Source organism: Lissotriton helveticus, chromosome 2_1 (genome assembly GCF_964261635.1).
Source record: "Lissotriton helveticus chromosome 2_1, aLisHel1.1, whole genome shotgun sequence".
NCBI classification, from domain to species: Eukaryota; Metazoa; Chordata; class Amphibia; order Caudata; family Salamandridae; genus Lissotriton; species Lissotriton helveticus.
The window spans coordinates 422,192,253-422,211,131 of NC_136059.1; the positions used below are offsets into that span (position 1 = coordinate 422,192,253).

The window sequence follows — 18,879 nt, forward strand, 5'->3', positions numbered from 1 at the left end:
ATGAGTTATTCTCTGCCCGCCTTACTATCTCTTCATCTCTGCCCCTCTGTGTCTCTCTGGCTGTCTCTGTGTACCTCTTTCTGTCTGTTTTTGTAGCTGGATATCTTCCTCTGCGGCCGGCATCTTTCTGTCCAGTTTTATACTCAATGTCAAGACGTCACGCAAAATATACGTGTTACTGAATAACTAAAACAAAAGAGAGGCACCGCCTGTGCTCTGTGTTTTTCGTTGAAAGCTCGCGGCTTGCAGTGCCCCGGGCGGCGCTGGGAAACTCTAGCGAGGGGGAAGCGAAGCCTGGTCAAAATGAAATGTATCACCAACTTTTTAGCGTCCGCCCGGCGTTTCCTGCTCCAATAAACGGAGCCCTCGCAGGCCCGAGATGGAGGGCTCGCTCTATATTTAGCCATCTGCATGGCTGATCCCTCAATGGCTTTGCGTCCGCGCGCCACATTAGCCTCTGCTAAAAAGACTGTGCTTCATTGTGGGGCCGGGTCTGAGGGGCGCTGGGCTAGGATTAACATGCAGTCCATTAAATCAAAGTGAGTGCGCACGTCGCTGTGTCTCCCCTCATGGATTTCAGGATTCTGCCAGGATTACACCCGCGCTCTGCTGGGGCCGCTTGCTTAGAGATAAATCTGCGGCTGTCAGGTACGTGGGGCAGCGGGGGCAGGGTGGTGCTTCTGGACGTGTCCCCGGGTCCCCAGCGGCGCTGTGAGCTGTGCTGGCGGGCGGGCGGGAGGCACAGCTGGGCTCACGCTGGGCTTTGTGGTGCCCAGGCGGCACGGCAGGGCTCACGCTCCACTGCGTGGTGCTTGAGGCACAGCAGGAGTCACGCAGCGCTATGTGTGCTGGCGACTTCACAGAGGTCCACGCAGCGCTGTGAGTGCTGGCTGCACCACACAGGATCAGCTGGTGGCCCCACACAGGCTCACGCAGCGCTGTGAGTGCTAGCAGCACCACAAGGGCTCGCGCAGCGCTGTGTGATGGGGGCTCACGCAGCGCTGTGCGTGTGCTGGCAGTACCACACGGGCTCACACAGTGCTGTGTGTGTGGGTGCAGGCTGCAACACAGGCTCGCGCAGTGCTGTGTGGTGTGCCGGGGCATTTCCAGTTTTGGCACTGTGTGGTGTACCGTTGTGTGTGTGTGTCAGGGGCATGTACAGGTTCACGTGGCGCTGTGTTGTGTACCGACGGCACCACACAGGCTCATACAGCGCTGTGTGTGTGTGTGTGCTGGCTGCACCACCGGTTCACGTGGCGCTGTGTTGTGTACCGACGGCACCACACAGGCTCATACAGCGCTGTGTGTGTGTGTGTGTGCTGGCTGCACCACCGGTTCACGCGGCGCTGTGTAGTGTGTCAGGGGCCTGGCTAGGTTCATACAGCTCTGTGTGGTGTTCTTGAGGCGCTGCTGAGCTCACGCTGCGCTTTCTAGTATACACGGGGCACGGGTTCAAGGCTAGCAGCGCCGTTTCCCCTGTGCCGGGAAATTTTGATCGGACCCCCGTCGCTGTTCTCCCAGGAGCTGGGCGTTACGTGATGTATTTGAAGCTTTGTTATTATGTTGGCCAGTTTGGGCTTTTGCAAGTACTTTCCTTTGCACAGTATGCTCAGGGCGGACGGCTTATTTAGAGCCCGAATGTACATAAAAACGCCGGCTACTCACAGGCGTCCGGGGCCGCGCTTATCATTACGGATCCGGGGTTAACTATGAAATGTTCCCATTAAAATGTGGACGTGGAGCGTGAAATGAATTGTGACATATGTCGTTAGTTTAATATTTGAAACGGTTCGGATATTTAATGTGGAAAACCGCAGCTATTACCTCAGGCTGGCAGGGAAGGAGGGTTTGCTGTGAGAGATCACTTTTGTGTGTGTCTTTAATTGTGAGAAGATCCGTGTGAGAGCGGAGCGTGTGTGAGACAAGGGCAGAGGGAGGTATATTGTACGTAATTGGGATCTGTGCGTGGGTTTCAACTGGTGTGGTGGCGCTCCGTTGTCGTTGTGTCGAGTGTACCTGTGCGTGTGTGACGCATCATGCAGCCGTGTGAGGGTTTGTCCGTGGATGGGCGCCAGTGGGCGCGAGCCTGGGCCCCCGTGTTTTATGCGCTTCTTTGGCTGTATCTGCCTTGATATTTCTGAGCGTTCACGTGACTGCTACGGTGTGCGCGATCTTGAATCAAGTGTTGAATAATAGGACACCTTTTATTTCTATTCTGTATTAACATTGTACACAAAATACACCAGATTTGTATAGCGAATATTGCTTAGGAGTCAGATAAATCTTTAAGACACAGCCCGCCCTGATATTAAAAGCAAAAGAGATTATTTTTTTCAGATAAACATTATGTATGATTTTATTTATTTATTTCGAATAAAAAATGTATGCATTGTCTGTCAGATCGACAGACTTAATTTTCCTCATCGTGCAAACACTGAAACAATTGCGATTTTCCGTGCATATTATATTAACCTCACGCCTCTTTCGGTCCTCTCACCTTCTAGAGCTAGAAATTGCAATGCTTTATGATTGTTTATTTTCATGAAAGCAACATAACAGATCATGTTTTAATTAATGTTTATTGTCACGGCACTGCTGTCACGGAGGTTTGATCGATAACCACAAACTGTATTGAACTACTTTTTCCTAAGTCTTGGGTGCTTCAACTCACACTAAATGTAGTCTGGCTGAATGTTTAATCTGCTGCATACACTGCGTCGTGGTATTAATACACAGTGCGTCTCGAGACCAGGTGCCCCTTTGATTCCCAGAAGAGACGGGCCCGCGTGCATTTGCCGTGTTTGTTCGCTGTACAGTGGGATTTATATTCTAGTCCGTTCTGTGCCGCTCAAAGGCCCATTCTGTGCCGAACAGCGGGAAGGTGACCTGCTAATGGGACAAGCTCGGAGTGCTTACAGTCGCATTTGCCCCCTGGATGTGCTGAAATATATTGATCGCTTGTACAGCCGTATACCATCCAGTTCACGACTGTGCCAAGGGGGACATGAGTCCTAGAGAGAGAGAGAAAAAAAACGTTTGTACTTTATGAGCTGCAGGGAAGAACTCTAAAACGCCTGTTTATGTCTCTCCAGGCACGCGTAAATTGATATGATAAAGCGCAGGTCCGGCGGCGGTCTGGCCCTGCTGATGCCCGCGCTGTCAGGCTACAGCGCACCGCCTGGGAGCCAGGGTGGACAGGCCGCAGGGGGCCCGCTTGGCATCACGTGAACAGGTCCACGCTGGCATATGGTCACAGTGCCGGCTGTAGCAGGCTCTCGTCAGCAGCCCCATGTGCAAGAACTGCTGGAACTCTGTGTCCCTATGGAGCCCGGTGGAGCGGCCGCAGGGGGTCCGGGTGCAAGCACACACAGATCCAGACTGGCATACAGAGGCCTGGGTGTGACCCAGTGCCGGCTGTAGCCGGCTCTCGTCAGCAGCCCCTCGTTCAAGAACTGCTGGAACTCTGTGTCCCTATGAGGCCCGGTGGAGAGGCCGCAGGGGGTCCGAGTGGCATCACTCAAACAGATCCAGACTGGGTACAGAGGCATGGGTGTGACCCAGTGCCGGCCGTGCAGGCTCTCGGCAGCAGCCCCTCGTGCTGCCGGTGCAGGGACACTGTCCATGTGGGCCCGGTGGACAGGCAGCCGGGCACGGACTGGTCCTCGCTATTACCTCTAGGGCGAGCCGGGCCCCTGCTGAAGGGGCAGCTTCTCCCGATGCCGATGCGGACAGGCTTCCGGTCGTGCCAGCTCCGTTCCTGCTCTGGCATTAACCAACCTCTCGCTCAAAAGCTGGCGGCTCAGCCATACGAGCTGTTTCTTCAATACCCAGTTTAAGGAACGCAAACTTGACCCTTTTGCATTCCAGGCCGTGCCTGGCTTCAACATGTCGCTGTCAACGGCAAGTGACTAAATCATACCAAGTACGTTGTTTTGATGCTGAGTTTACAAATGACTGGTAACCTCACATACCATGTGTCCAGTTTAGATATCTCGATGTATTCTGCGAAATGTTGGGCATTCATGTATTAACGAAGCAGAGAACGTTATAGAAATTCAATAACAATCGTATCGACCGATCCACAGACCTGCCATTCCATTCATTCATATTTCCGTCCACCTACCAACACTCCTGGAGCTGAAACCCAGGTATCCGATCATCTACGCGCTGTCCTTCTGTCCGTGGAGGTGGTTACCATTCAAACAAAACATTAGTTTAGAATTCAAAATGTTGACAAACAAAAAATCAATGTTCATCATAAAACTACTGATCAGCATTAACAAGTTGACTCATTTTTAAGTATAATTATTTGTGTCCCCAATAGCACATCTTCGTTGTAAAATGTCGCTTTTTGTTTACATGATTATATGCGTAAAAGCCACAACATGCACCTCGCAGCCAAGGGAATACATTCCACTCCTGAGCACACGAGGTCGCTGTTGTGATCACATTTGCCAAATACTGTCTTAAAAATGTTACCCCCTCTTATACGCGGCAGTTGCAGTTTTCGGTCCAAGGGGCGTAAAATTGGGCCGGTAGTAATTAATAATTCGCGCATTTGATGAGGAGAAATTTTAAGATACAGTACACCTTTTGGGACGTGCCGTCGCAAAGCTGCTCGCCACACACTTTAAATGGCAGATCGTGAAAAGTGACTGGCTCTTACGATGACGAACAATAAAGTAGTTATTTCATGAGGAGTAAACGCCTATTGTTCAACTATCACTGGTGAAATCAATTACTCTTGGTGGTTGCGTGTCTGGTCTTGTTTATTCCCGCCAGTCTGATTAGAAAGTGGTTTAAACCCTGCATACTCCGTATTGGTTTTTGTTTCCACACGACTGAAATGTCGCTGTTCCGGTCCACTGTAGGGAAGTTGTCCGTTGCGTTACTGAGAGGGTGTCAGTGGCCGCTGTCCAGCATGTCTCTTCGGGCACGCTACCTTGAGCAATGACCAAGTGCCCCCAACCCATCGCTTCTTGGTTAACAGAGCTGAAAAGGGTGCGCTCTGGTGAGAGGCGGCCCAATTTAGACTCCCTGTATGACTGCTTGTTTGTGCTGTGCACGAGAGTTCACGCGTGAACACGTTCACACGTTAGTTGCCGCATACCATAACATAACATTCCGAACCAACATCATCCCACCAAATGTGCTTATTTTTCTCTAGAAACATTTCCCTTTGTGTGCACTATATTCTGCTAAGAAAAACGAAATAATCGCGGTTAAGGTATATCTTCAAGACATGTGCCGCATATATTTTACTTTCCAATTTAAACGCGGTGCTTCCATCATGGTGTGTTGAGGGTACCCTTTTGTGGTCGGTTTCTTCACAGCGAGGGAACTGAGACACGCTATCCTGCTCCTAGCACATAAAAGGTAGAGGGGGTGTGTGATCAGACGCCACACACTACTAGCACTGCCCACCTTGGTTCCTCTCATGCACACCCACCTGCTCAGACTATCACATGCATGCCTTGCTCCTAGGGTGCTTGTGAAGTGGACCTTTTGATGTGAAATGCGGCAAGTATGGAGATGGACCAGTGGGTATTGTTATTTGGTACTTTTATAGCGCTGCACGACAAATATGGCCTCAGCGCTGGAGCAGAAATAAGGGTATCAACGACAATTCCCACTTCCGTTTCCACGTTACGTGTATAGTTAAACGTTTCTGAGCTCTTTGGGTTAGCCTCCTCTGATCTTGCTCAGAATATAGTGTCAGGGGTCGGGGCCACTGTCACTGAGGAGGAAGAGTAGGGTCGCCTTCAATTCTAGACGCCAGTAGGAGTCAGGCGTTCCTAGCAAACAGAACTGGAGGGACGCTGTAAATAAAATCCTGACTGCGTCACTGGGACGACGTAGGACGTACAGCTGCGTCAGGCGTTGCATTACATGACGCAAGCATTACAATGAGAATAGACACTGATCTGAACTAGGGTTTCGGGGGAGTCAGCACGTAGAGCGTTGTAAATAAAAAAGAGGCCAAGGCGCCTGGAATACTTGGGTTTATTCAGCCCCAGAACGCCCCTCAGCCTCGCCCCCCCCCCCTCACAGCCAATGCACGGCACCCTCCGAGGAGGATCATCAACTTTTGAAGGAGGGCGATGAAGGAGGACCTACTGTATAGGGGAGCAGGAGGGTGAAGGGACAATGATGGAAAAGGGAACATACAAACGTAACAACAGATTGGCGACTTGATTTTCATTCGAAAAGTTGCGGTGGGTAAAGTTGACAGTTCAGCAGGTGCCGGTGTACGTGTTTCAAACTTTTAGCAGGTGCGTGTCCTTCGCTGAAATGTTATTTATAAATGCTCAGTTTGTTTTTATGACGCGGTATCATCTCTGCAGTACAGGCGGCCGTAGAGCAGAGAAGCCAGGGCCCCCGCTGCAGCCGGGTGGACGGGCTCAGATCCGAGTAAGCGCTCTAGTGAGGGCGCCTCAAGCTACGGGGGCCGAATGGGCACATGTGATGTGCTCCCGTACTTCGCCCAGACCCACGCAAACGGGTGCTCTTTCGAACGGTCTCACAATGACTCACTAGCGCGCGCTCTCGTGAGTGCCCTCCGACCGGGTACATAATGTACTTGAGAGAAGATGAGACCAACCCACACTGTAAGAAGCATCTAAAGAGGCGCTTCCGCACACTTTAACCCTTCTACCATTTATTGTTTTAACATACGATAAAGACGGGATTCTAAAATAGTCCTAGGCAAAACCACTAATTCATTTTGAAGGTGTGCTCTCATAAACCCCACAAGCGTCCTCCAGCAAGGTACTGCCCCGCACCCCCAAGGGTTCGATGTGAAGTGGTACTCTCGTCCCTTCCTGGGTGAGCCCAGAGCTGCTGTCACTCACTCGAGTTCCGGCGCGATCACTACAGGTCTTCAGACTCGCTCTTTAAGTCGTGTGCAGCAAATTTACTCTTTGTTGCTAAACCGTTACTTAACCTCGTGACAGCCGTAAGAGCCTAAGGGATAACTCTCACAGCCCACCTCAGTGCCGGCTAAAGAGCTACTCCTCTCGCACACTTCCAGAAGAGCCTTGTAAAGAGTTACTCTCACACAAAACCACAGCAGCCTATTAAAGAGTTACCCTCACACTTCCATAAGAGTCTAGTAAAATTATTGTCACACGCATCGATCCCCGCCCCACAGTGCCCCCTGACAAGGTGTTCTTACACTCCTGCACTAGTGCCGGCCGGAGAGTGACTCACACGCCTCATAGTGCCCTCCCACGAGGTGTTCTTACACTCCTGCACTAGTGCCGACAGAAAGTTACTCACACACCTCATAGTGCCCTCCCACGAGGTGTTCTTACACTCCTGCACTAGTACGGAACGGAGAGTTACTCTCACACTCCTGCACTAGTACCGACTGGTGAGTGACTCACACGCCCCATGGTGCCCTCCCACGAGGCGTTCTCACACACCTGCACTAGTACCGAATGGAGAGTTACTCACACGCCTCTGATCGTGCCCCCTGACAAGGGGTTCTTACTCGCCTGTACTAGTGCCGACTGGTGAGTGACTCACACGCCCCATGGTGCCCCCTGACGAGGTGTTCTCACACTCCTGCGCTAGTACCGACTGGAGAGTTACTTTTACACGCCTGCACAAGTGTCGACCAGAGAGTGACTCACACGCCCCATAGTGCCCTCCCACGAGGTGCTCTTACACTCCTGCACTAGTACCGAATGGAGAGTTACACACACGCCTCTGCTCGTGCCCCCTGACAAGGTGCTCTCACACTCCTGCACTAGTGCCGACCCGAGAGTTACTCTCACGCGTTCTTTTTGTGCAGGCAGCAGAGGTACTATCTGGAACCTTCAGTAGAACCCACTAAAGACTAAGTTACTCCCTCACTCCTTTAGTACTGACCGAGGATTTACTCTCTCACGCCTACTTATTGCTGCCTGAAGCAACGCCCTCGCATTAGTGCCGGAGGAAGATTGGATTGAACACACGTCTTATGTCGACGTAAACCCACTCACACATTCACAGGTGTGCCTTGTGAACAAGATCTATCACCCCATGCATTCATCCGAAAGCTCTCAGTGTCTCACACACACCATTAGTGCAGCTTGAAGAGGCCTCTCAAACACCCGCACTTGTGTTTCTGAAGAGGTACTTACGCAGCCCATTGATGGAGTCACCCGAAGTGAACTGTTGGTGTCATTGGAAGTTGCGCACACATACATTCCCACTAATTAGTGCTGCCTGACGATGTGTTCTCGCAACCCCCATACATACCGTCTTACCAGGATCTGCTTGATACGAGGGTCATCGACAAAAAATTATCAAGTACTCCCACATTAGCGCAGTCTTATGATTAACTAACTCTCTTCCCTGGTACACCACTCAGGGGGTACTCTCCAACACCGTGTGCCTATATTCTGAAGAGGTAAATAACATCACTCCATTAACCGACCCCACAAAAGCCTTCAGGAGAGGTAGTCTCACAGGCCACCGTTAAAACTTCTTAGAAAAGTTCTCATATAACTATTAGTTCCTTCTGAAAGTGTCCTGTCAAATACCCAATAATGCGTCCTGAAAAGGTAAGTTGGCACACACCCATTGTTACCTTGTGAAAAGGCACTTTGGCAAGCACCCATTAATACCTTGTGAAAAGGTACTCTGGCAAACATCCATTGGTAGCTTCTGAGAATGGGATATGGGAAAAACCTATTAGTACCCAGTGAAAAGGTACTTAGGCAAACACCCATTGCCACATGCTTAAAAGGTATTCTGGCAAACATCCATTGGAACATTCTGAAAAGGTACGCTAGAAAATACCCACTGGGCCTTCTGAAAAGGTGATCTGGCAACACCCATTGGTACCTTCTGAAAAGGTACACCGGCAAACATCCATTGTTACCTTCTGAAACGGTGAGCTGGCAAACACCCATTGGTACCTTCTGAAAAGGTACACCGGCAAACATCCATTGTTACCTTCTGAAACGGTGAGCTGGCAAACACCCATTGGTAGCTTCTGAAAAGGTAATCTGGCAAACACCCATTGGTACCTTGTGAAAAGGTGATCTGGCAAACACCCAATTGGTACCTTGTGAAAAGGTACTTAGGCAAACACCCGTTGGCAAATTCTGAAAAGGTACTCTGGCAAACATCCTTTGGAACATTCTTAAAAGGTACTCTGGTAAACATCCATTGGTACTTTCTGAAAAGGTACGCTAGAAAATAACAATTAGGCCTTCTGAAAAGGTGATCTAGCAACACCCATTGGTATCTTCTGAAAATTTACTCTGGCAAACTCCCATTGGTACCTTCTGAAAAGGTGATCTGGCAACCCCCCATTGGTACATTCTGAAAAGGTACTTAAGCAACCCCCCATTGGCACATTCTGAAACGGTGATCTGGCAAACACCCATTGGTAGCTTCTGAAAAGGGACTCTGGCAAACACCCATTGGTACCTTGTGAAAAGGTGATCTGACAAACACTCATTGGTACCTTGTGGAAAAGTACTTAGGCAAACCCCCATTGGCACATTCTGAAAAGACGATCTGGCAATCATCCATTGGTACCTTCTGAAAAGGTGATCTGCCAAACACCCATTGGCACCTTCCGAAAAGGTACTTAGGCAAACACCCATTCACAAATTCTGAAGAGGTACTCTGGCAAACATACATTGGTACCTTCTAAAAAGGTATGCTAGGAAAAACCCATTAGGACCTTCAGAAAAGGTGATCTGCCAAACACCCATTAGTAACTTCTGAAAAGCTACTCTAGAAAACACACAATAAGACCTTCTGAAAATGTGATCTGGCAAACTCTTATTGGCAACTAATAAAAAGGTGAACTGGTGAACACCCATTAGTACCTTCTAGAGCTACACTCACGCTTCCTCAGCAGTGTCTACTAATAGGCCCTTTAGCAAACCACCATTAGTACCTGCTAAAATGTTATTTCTAGTCATTCTCGGTAGTGCCTTTTGAAGAGGTATTTTCACACACCTTCTTGATAGGAACGATGACATACCCCAATAATACCCACTGCAGAGGTACTCTCATACACCTTATTAGCACCTTTTTGAGAGGAACTGTCACCCAATTAATACCTTCGTATGAGGAACTGTCACGTATCCCAGTCATGCCTACTGAAGAGGTACTCTTACTTACCCTATTAATACCTTCTTACAGTGAATCCTAACATACCCATTAATGCTACTGAAGTGGCACACGTGTGCCTCTTGGAGAGGTGTACTAACACACCCTATGCATGCCTCCATGACAAATTTCTACAACATACTAATTAATACCTCGTGTGTCAATAATCCCTCCCAATAGAGCCTTCTTAAGAAGTATCACCTCTATTCGATTAAATATGTGTTCCAGGGATATTATCACTCATTTTATACACAGACGTACACGCACACAGACATACCCCCTGTTTACTAAATAAGCAGTGCAACAAGTCAGTCGTTGTACTACACCTACCTCCAGTGATCCAAATCCCTGCAAACCACCCCCCCTCTCCCCCCACCTCGTTGCCAGTGAGTCATTGGAGCATTCTCCAGAGGAATTGGCAGCAGTGCTTAATTTGTGCTGGTGTTTTCCAGTGTTCGTCACCGACACTTATTTATAAACATGGGCAGATATTTATGAGAATATACCACCACGGGTGGCGCTGTCTGTATTTTTTAAGCAGAATTAATTAATGGAGCATTACATTGTTTAATATATCTTTAAAAAATAATAAAACTCAGGCTTAAACCTGAAGTTTAAAGTGCCGTGTGGGTTGTGGTAATTGCAGTGGACTTGTGTAAAATGCGCTTATATTTTTACAAAGTAAGCAATGACTGTAAGGCTTCCTGTCGTTCACTTAGACTCACCCCCGATGAATGCCTGCAGATACCCACTCCAAAGAGTGAACTTCCGGGAGTTACTTTCACACATTCTCATAAATCTCCCCCCCCCCCCCCCCCCCCACACGCACACACACACGCCCATTACGTCACGATGAAGAGTTAGCGGTACTCGAGCGCGGTCCGTGGGTGAACTGTTACAGAATAACAAAGTACACCCTTAAGAGTTACCCTCACGCCCCATAGAGTCAGTGCATCCTTTAAACGCGCTATCACAGCCTACGTTAGCCCTCCATAGAGATGCTATCCACTCTTCAGTGTTGCCCTGAAAATCACTAAACGGTGCTGTAACGAACTTCACTCACAGACCGTGCCCTCTAAGGGGACATCTTCACACGCAGCTCATGGGCGCACTGCGAAGAGCTGCCTCACACTCCAAGAGTGCCTTAGAAAGAGTCACCAGCTGGCTGTCCTAAGAGGTACTGTCGCACGGGGAATGGCACGGGCGTGCCCGGGGGTGTGGTCTTACAGTCACTGAGGGAATATACCTGACCACCACGTGCAGTATCACTCAGCAAGCAGGTCACTCTGAATGGGTTCTATCACATCTGAACAATCCTATGGCCGATCAATGCTGGGCCCTTTGAATGGGGTCCTGTCATATACATTCACTCCATGTATTCTGGGTACGTTTTTGAACATCCCCTCTGCAGTGCACCCTTAACGCCCTCAAATAGTAGAACGCTAAACCCCTATTGAGTGTGGACTGAACCACGAAGCTGCACTGCGACCTGCCCACACTCTCCTGCGCACTACACTGCAATGTCTATAAACAGACACACCCAGGCACTGTGCGGGAGAGACGGGACCTTCCTCTATCACTCTGCCCTCTGAAGTTCAACCAGACGTAGGTAGTGCCACGCGCTCTGCGGAGTAAGGAGCACAGTGTGCAGTTGAATGAGACAGTGAGTGCGCCTAAAGAGCTGCTGGGGTGGCTGGCATGGCACCGCCATCAGACACCCGCCTGTGGCAGAGCGTAGGGAGGCTCGGCGCTCATGGCACGGCTGGCAGGACTCACGGAGGCTGCAGCGGGTCCGGGCAGCAGACGTGTGAGGGAAGTACTCGAGGGTCACAGGCCACAGTGCAGCCAGAGAGCCTCTCACAGGAGGGCACCCTACTTGCCGGTGTAGTGGCTCATAAATGGGCAGGATAGCGCTGGTAACCTTCTGCTGGGGGCACTCCTCCTCGCAGGAGGTCGGAGGGCGCGCAGTGAGGAGAGCCCACGGCAGGCTTGGCCCTGGGCAAACTCAGAGGGGCCACGGGCCCCTGATAGTGACCTCCCTGCGGGTCACAGGGGAGCGGGCAGCGTGCTGGGAGTGAGTGGGCCGCTCCTGGACGGCTGGTGTGATTTGGTGTCACGGCTGGGAGAGGATCCCACCGAAGCAAGCGTGGGGCCGGTGGGGCAGCAGGGAAGCCTGGCAGCACAGGGCGCAGAGGGTGCCCGGCGGCTGGTACTGTAGGGGCACTGGTAGGACTGAAGCCTGGGCGCCGGGCCCCTCTGGCAGCAGGCACGGGGCTCGCGGCAGGGTTGCACGCACCCCTCGGCTCACAGTAGACTGCTGGCACTGGCTGCGCGCGAGCGCTCCCCGCGAGCCCTGAGCCGCTCGCGCCGCCGGAGGGGAGTCCGCGCGCCGTCGGTGGTTGGCCCTCTTGGCAGGGCTCGCGGCAGGTCTCGCGCGCCCTGGCGCAGGTCGCTGGTGCCGAGCAGCCTCAGCAGCCGCTCTGTCCGAAGGGTTTCTGGCAGGAGGGCCGCCTGCGCCCTCGCTGGTGGCGGCAGACACAGCCTGAAACGTGAACCGGTCAACAGCTGCTCGCTCTCCCCGGCGCGGCCAATCAGGGCGCGGCAAGGACGTCACCGGCTGGCGCTTCCGATTGGCCGGGCTGGTCCTCCAAGCAGGTCGACGTCACTGAGCTGAGCGAGGCAGCGCCAGGGGGAGATGGGGGCCGAGCCCGGAGCCGCAGAGAAGTTTGAAGGAAAAAGATAAGGAGGAAGAGTAGAGCGCGCGCTGCCCCTCTCCGCCGCCGCCCGCACCGCACGCACCGCGCCCAGAGCCGCGCGCGCTGCACCGCCCTGGAGCAGGCACAGCACCCAGCAGCGCCGGGCACCTTCAGCCGCAGCCGGGCACCCGGGCAGCCCTCGCGCCTCACCTCCTGGCTGCCGCGGGGCTCACACCAGCGTGCACCATTCCCCTCTGGACATTATTCCCTCTTTCAGACATGGGAGACATGGGAGACCCTCCGAAAAGTAAGCAGGCCATTACTTTTTATTTTTTCTTATTGGTAGCCACTTGACATTTCTTCTTCTTTTGTGTGCTCGTCGACTTCATTTCGGCCACCTTTACTGGAAGAGTCTTTGCAGCCCACTCTGACAGCGGCCCGCTTCTGGGCGCTAGAGCTGCCATGTGACACACAGCACCAGTTCCCCCCTGAGGCCTGCAGTTCTGCTGTTCCGGTTGTCATTTCAAACAGACACTGCAGGATGCACTTTGGAGCTGCCTGAGGGGCAGTTGTGCATCTAGATATCAGATGTGTTTACGGGTAGTTGCAAAGTGTTATTTGCAGATCATTTATAAAGCATTTGTTCACGGTCGTGAAACATTACTTCGACTTATGTGAATTATCCTGTGGTTTGCTATTTAAAATGTAAGCCAGGTGAACACCACGTCCTTGGCTTTTTCTCCCTTTCCGATCTTGTGAAGTCTGTTGTGAACCAGGGGTTGTTGCCGGTGGCGTCACCATAATGTGCTGCATGCTGCAGGGCGGGCCCTGCTGGGCTGAGGAAAGCATTTATTGAACTGTGTTCCTTCCTGGCCCGGGTCTCTGTCTCCTGTAATTTAAGTCGGCCCGACAGATTTGCTTGAGTCTCTGTTATGTCTTTCTGAGAGGTGCAGTTCTAAACACTCTGCTGCATTTAAAGGTAGGGTGACCACATTGTGAAATCCCAAAAACTTGATATTTCTTAAAAAATAGAAAAGGTACTACAACTTACACATCATTCGAAGGGCACATTGATAGCGCTCATCAACAAAGAAACACAATCTAAAAGAATTAAAGCCAGTCTCATATCTGTTAATTAAATTGCTTTTTGTTACCTGCTTATAGCTAGCACTGCTTTAGAGCACATACAAACGTGCATCAATTGGTCCCAGTCGGTTCCCTATGAAAACTGGGACTTGAGCCAAATTTGCAGAAATCTTCTGGGACAGCTGGTGAAAACTAGGGACTGTCCCGCCCAATCCGGGGCGCCTGGTCACCCTAATTTAAGGCAACAGCATGATCTGTTGATATAATTGTGTAGCCTTATACAATAAAGTGACACATACAAATAACAAGATAAATGAGAACACCTATTAGTGTCCTTGGGAAAATGGTGTGCACTGCCTGAATGGAGCGCCTTATTTGTGCTTTGGCTACACTACTACAAATATATTGTGATACGTTTGTACATGTTGTATTCCACTGCTTCGTACTTGGGACAGTGCGTGGCCTAGTTTTTGAGACCACGAAATCTCTTTCCTTCTCCTTTAACACGGTTGTCACGCGGTGCTCTGATATAGCGCCATGAAGTTGCTTTCTTTCATGGAATTGCCAGTTGTCGGTGAGGCTGTAGTATATATTACAGGAAGCCCATTTCAAACCATTAGTATTTGTTCCTCTGACTCAACGTTCAAAATATGATTGTCCAGCGAGTGCGAAAGAGCATCGTTATGTCTTATACAACACCTGCAAATTAAATATTATTCCAAATGGAATTTGGCGTACATTTTAAGGACCCGTCATATCATTGTTTTATCACTTTCCATTATTCTCTCTAGTAGCTGTTAAGTTTTACAATGCGATCTTCCTAATCCACGCACGCATACCGTTTGTTTCCAAAATACACAAATGAAAGCTGAAAATTGTTAACAATTGTACGACGAATTGAATATTCATTTTCTGCAAAAGCAGGCTGGTTTTTAGATTGGTTTTTTTTAGGTGGCGGATGGGCTCTTAATTCAAATTAATATCAATGTGAATTTGGGGGATTTCTTCAGTTTGTGACAGTTCGCTGCATACTGTAACAATTCTCCAGTTTAATTGGTGTGTAGAATTGTAGCATTACCAAACTATTGTGAAAAGGTGCAGTCCGGAAAAAAAAACACTATTTTTATGAATTGAAAATCTACAACAACAAAATATATTCCCGCAAGTTTATGCCTCCTTTGTCTGACTGCTACTTTTGATTTACGTCAATTAGGCCCCTGCTGGTCTCTTGCACGTGCACTATTGCAGTTAATGTGAGAGGAGGGCGTGCTGCTGTGCTTTTATTGTGCACAGGACTTTGAAGGGCTGGCAGTAACCAGCAGTAACCAAGGGCGCCAGGCATTCGCCAGATCCCCTCCGCTCCCCAGCACGTGCATGGCTTTGATCCTCTCGCCACAATGATAATTGTGCACGCACGTGCACAAGTCAGATAGAGGCGGGCCATCCACTGCTAGCCAGCTGTCTTACCACGTCATTGTTTGAGGGCACGCTTTAGTAGCCGCCTCTAAGCGCTGCAGTCTGTTGTGCACTTGTGACATGGGGGTGTCCTGCGAGGCGAATGGGAGCCCGACCGCTCACGTCTTTCTCTCCCCTCCAGAGAAGCGCCTGATCTCGCTGTGCGTGGGCTGCGGAAACCAGATCCATGACCAGTACATCCTGCGGGTGTCCCCGGACCTGGAGTGGCACGCCGCCTGCCTGAAGTGTGCCGAGTGCAACCAGTACCTGGACGAGACCTGTACGTGCTTCGTGAGGGATGGCAAGACCTACTGCAAGCGGGACTATATCAGGTAGGCCTGGGCACTGGCTTCTGATGGGGCAGAGGCCTGCAGCGAGTGGTGGGCACTGGTTCTGTGGGACACAGGCCTTCAGCGAGCGGTGGGCACTGGCGTCTGTGGGGCAGAAGGCTGCAGCGAGCGGTGGGCACTGGCGTCTGTGGGGCAGAGGCCTGCAGCGAGCGGTGGGCACTGGTTCTGTGGGACACTTCAGCGAGCGGTGGGCACTGGCGTCTGTGGGGCAGAGGGCTGCAGCGAGCGGTGGGCACTGGCGTCTGTGGGGCAGAGAACAGCGGGCACTGGCGTCTGTGGGGCAGAGGCCTGCAGCCAACGGTGGGCACTGGCGTCTGTGGGACAGAGGCCTGCAGCGAGCGGTGGGTACTGGCGTCTGTGGGGCAGAGAACAGCGGGCACTGGCGTCTGTGGGGCAGAGAACAGCGTGCACTGGCGTCTGTGGGGCAGAGGCCTGCAGCCAACGGTGGGCACTGGCGTCTGTGGGGCAGAGGGCTGCTGCGAGCTGTGGGCACTGGTTCTGTGGGACACAGGCCTTCAGCGAGCGGTGGGCACTGGAGTCTGCTGGGGCAGAGGGCTGCTCGGCCACTTCTTGGCGCTATAAATAACATGCTAGTGCATAGAATAATACAAGTAGAGAAAGGCATATGTCTGGAAAATTGAGTGTTAGATTTGTGTATATCAAAGTCTATGCAGTAAAACGATAAGCAAAGTAAGATTTAGTAAATAACCCACAAAGGGACAGGACTAGTCTTTCGAGGCACTGTCTTGTTTAAATATCTGCTCCTAAGTGGTGTACCTGTCGCATCGCAGCTGTGAACAAATGCAGCACGGTATACAATGGCAGAGCACATGTGCAGCTACACTCATCACAACTATCAGTCTCTTGACATTTCAGGGTGAGCTCCCTAGGCCTAGATAATTATGCCAATAAGTGAAACAAAGCGATTGAGCATTGTAAGAGTGGCGTGTGTTTGTGTTTATGTGTACGCGTCTACGTGTACACACACGCAAATGTGTATCGTATGATCTGTGGATGGTTTATATAAAAATAACATTATATATATATGTGTGTGTGTGTTTCTACATATGTGTGTGTGTATAGATCCTTGTAGACTCTGTGTGTCTGTATGTGTGTGTGTTTATATATATATACATATATCTATGTATATATATATATATATATATATATATATATATATATATATATATATATATATATATATTTATATACACATACACACACACACACACACACACACACACACACATATATATATATATTGCTCGACAGGGACGTGTGTATCCCTCTGGCATCCTTCCCTACGCCTGCGGTGTCGGCCTTGCTTATCTTATCTGTGCTGATGACTTAGACAGAGACGATCATTTGGCGCAAACAATTGCCGTATTTAGATAATGAGGCGCTTGTTTCCTCTCTAAAATCGCGAACTGATAAAATGAGTGGGGGCCGGTGTGTGCCTGGCACACCGAGCCAGAGCGCCCTGCCCCCATTGGCCATCTGTGCGGGTTTGCAATATTCGTCTCCTGCCCACCTTGCTTTTTGACCTGCAAGGTCCTGGACGCCAGAGTCACCACACGGATGGCACCGAACACAAATATTTTGTTAAAATATGTGTTCTACGGAAATGGCAATTTTTATTGCTAAAACTTGACACGTGATTCGTCTTACCTAATGCTTAAAAATACGTGGCTCTATTAGAATTAGTATTTTTAAATGAGTTTGCATTTGACGCAAAAAATAAATTGTGGCCTATTTCATTTATTTTTTTTACAATTTCGGCTGTGGTGAAAAAAGTGCGCCGCCCTTCGGGGTCTCATGAAGTGAAGCGGCTGCCAGTGGGGAAGGGTGCGGGTTAGCACCGTAGGTATTATCTTGGAACCCTGACTTGGTGTTTCCTCCCGGCTTCAGCTCTCGAGTAAACGTTGTGTGATTCTAGACACACCACTCTGTCTCACAGAGCACGATATTGTACTTCGGTGCCATTTAATATATTACACGCAATGTCGAGTCCAATAACACTCACCCCAGCGCGTCTTTCTGTGCAACTAGCTACACCCGAAAAGCTGTACAACTAAATAAATAAATATATACGTAGCGTATCTGTTGATATACAATTGTTCAGGACGTCCTTAATTTACCACGTAGATAACACACTGGCAGGCACGTGCCTCGGCAACATTTCCTGAAATAGTATGCCTTTTGGGCGCTTCCTAGCAATGGAGACGGGGCACTACACCGTAACCCTGAGAGTGCACTGTCCCTCTGTGGGGCATACAGGCGCTTTGTAGGTCACTTCTCGCGGTGGCATCAGTTATACTTTTACGTGTTTGACGCGCCCCTTCGGGCGAGATGATAAAGAATCATGGCTGCCCGGAGCGGTTCACGCAGGCTGCGTTTCCTGCATTATGCCTGTTTCCACGGACATATAGAGACAATATTCGCCGTTGAACCACCCTGCCAAGGCGCATCTTTTTACCCAACAGGGCCACTTTTGTGTCTGAGTCCGGCTAATTTCGGCTCAGTAGTGTTATGACAAATCTAAATAAAAGTAAATTAAATACTCGCAGATGCTATTAAAATAGGTAAACAGCGTGAGACGTTCGCACGCGTGTACTTCTTACTAACAAACATGTTTTTTTGTGTGGATTACGAAGTACAAATATGCACAGTCCTGTTTTTTTTGTTATTTTTTTCTGGCCAGAATAAAAGCTCGGTCGGATGGGAGGTTAAGTTTTGATAGGAGAGGCTTTGCTCTTTCAGTCAGGCAGAGCAGGGCAAATGTGGGGCCAGTTAATGTGTTTGAGCAATATTATGCTAAAAGCACACAACTGCACGTGTTTACTCAGGGATGCAAGAGGGGGGAGGGATCCTTCGGGCGGCGCAGCAGAATAAATGTTAGTTTTGGTGTCAGTCGGTGGCACGGAGCTGGGGTACAGCGCACAGGTGGGCGGCCGGGCGCCCGCGTGAGACCTCAGATATGCACCTCGTACTTTGGGCACCTACAAGATGTACACCTGCCTCCGAGTGACATTTGTTTAAGCGAAATCTATAGACGCACTGCCTTAAACGGACTGTCGTAAAGCGCGAGTGTCGCCACCCGGTTTCGCGGCGCTCTACAGTGCACACATCACAGCATAAAGTCACCGTGTGTTGTCGGCAGAGGCTCCGGTCACTGT

General features: G+C 50.2%; 1 protein-coding gene across 7 annotated transcripts in view; it reads left to right on the plus strand.

Annotated features, from left to right (window-relative positions):
- The first annotated feature begins 326 nt into the window (after positions 1–326).
- The window catches only part of ISL1 (ISL LIM homeobox 1), a 37,517-nt gene continuing 18,964 nt past the window's right edge, over positions 327–18,879 (plus strand). Inside the window, exons 1-2 of one of the 7 annotated variants that reach the window (XM_078675056.1) lie at positions 327–648; positions 15,496–15,685. In XM_078675056.1, the coding sequence (XP_078531182.1) occupies positions 570–648; positions 15,496–15,685 (269 nt within the window). In that variant the 5' untranslated portion in view covers positions 327–569. Of the gene's footprint in view, positions 649–11,355; positions 11,501–12,631; positions 13,120–15,495; positions 15,686–18,879 lie in introns of those variants that run through there. The other 6 variants (XM_078675054.1, XM_078675053.1, XM_078675057.1 and 3 more) reach the window with 6 other exon arrangements.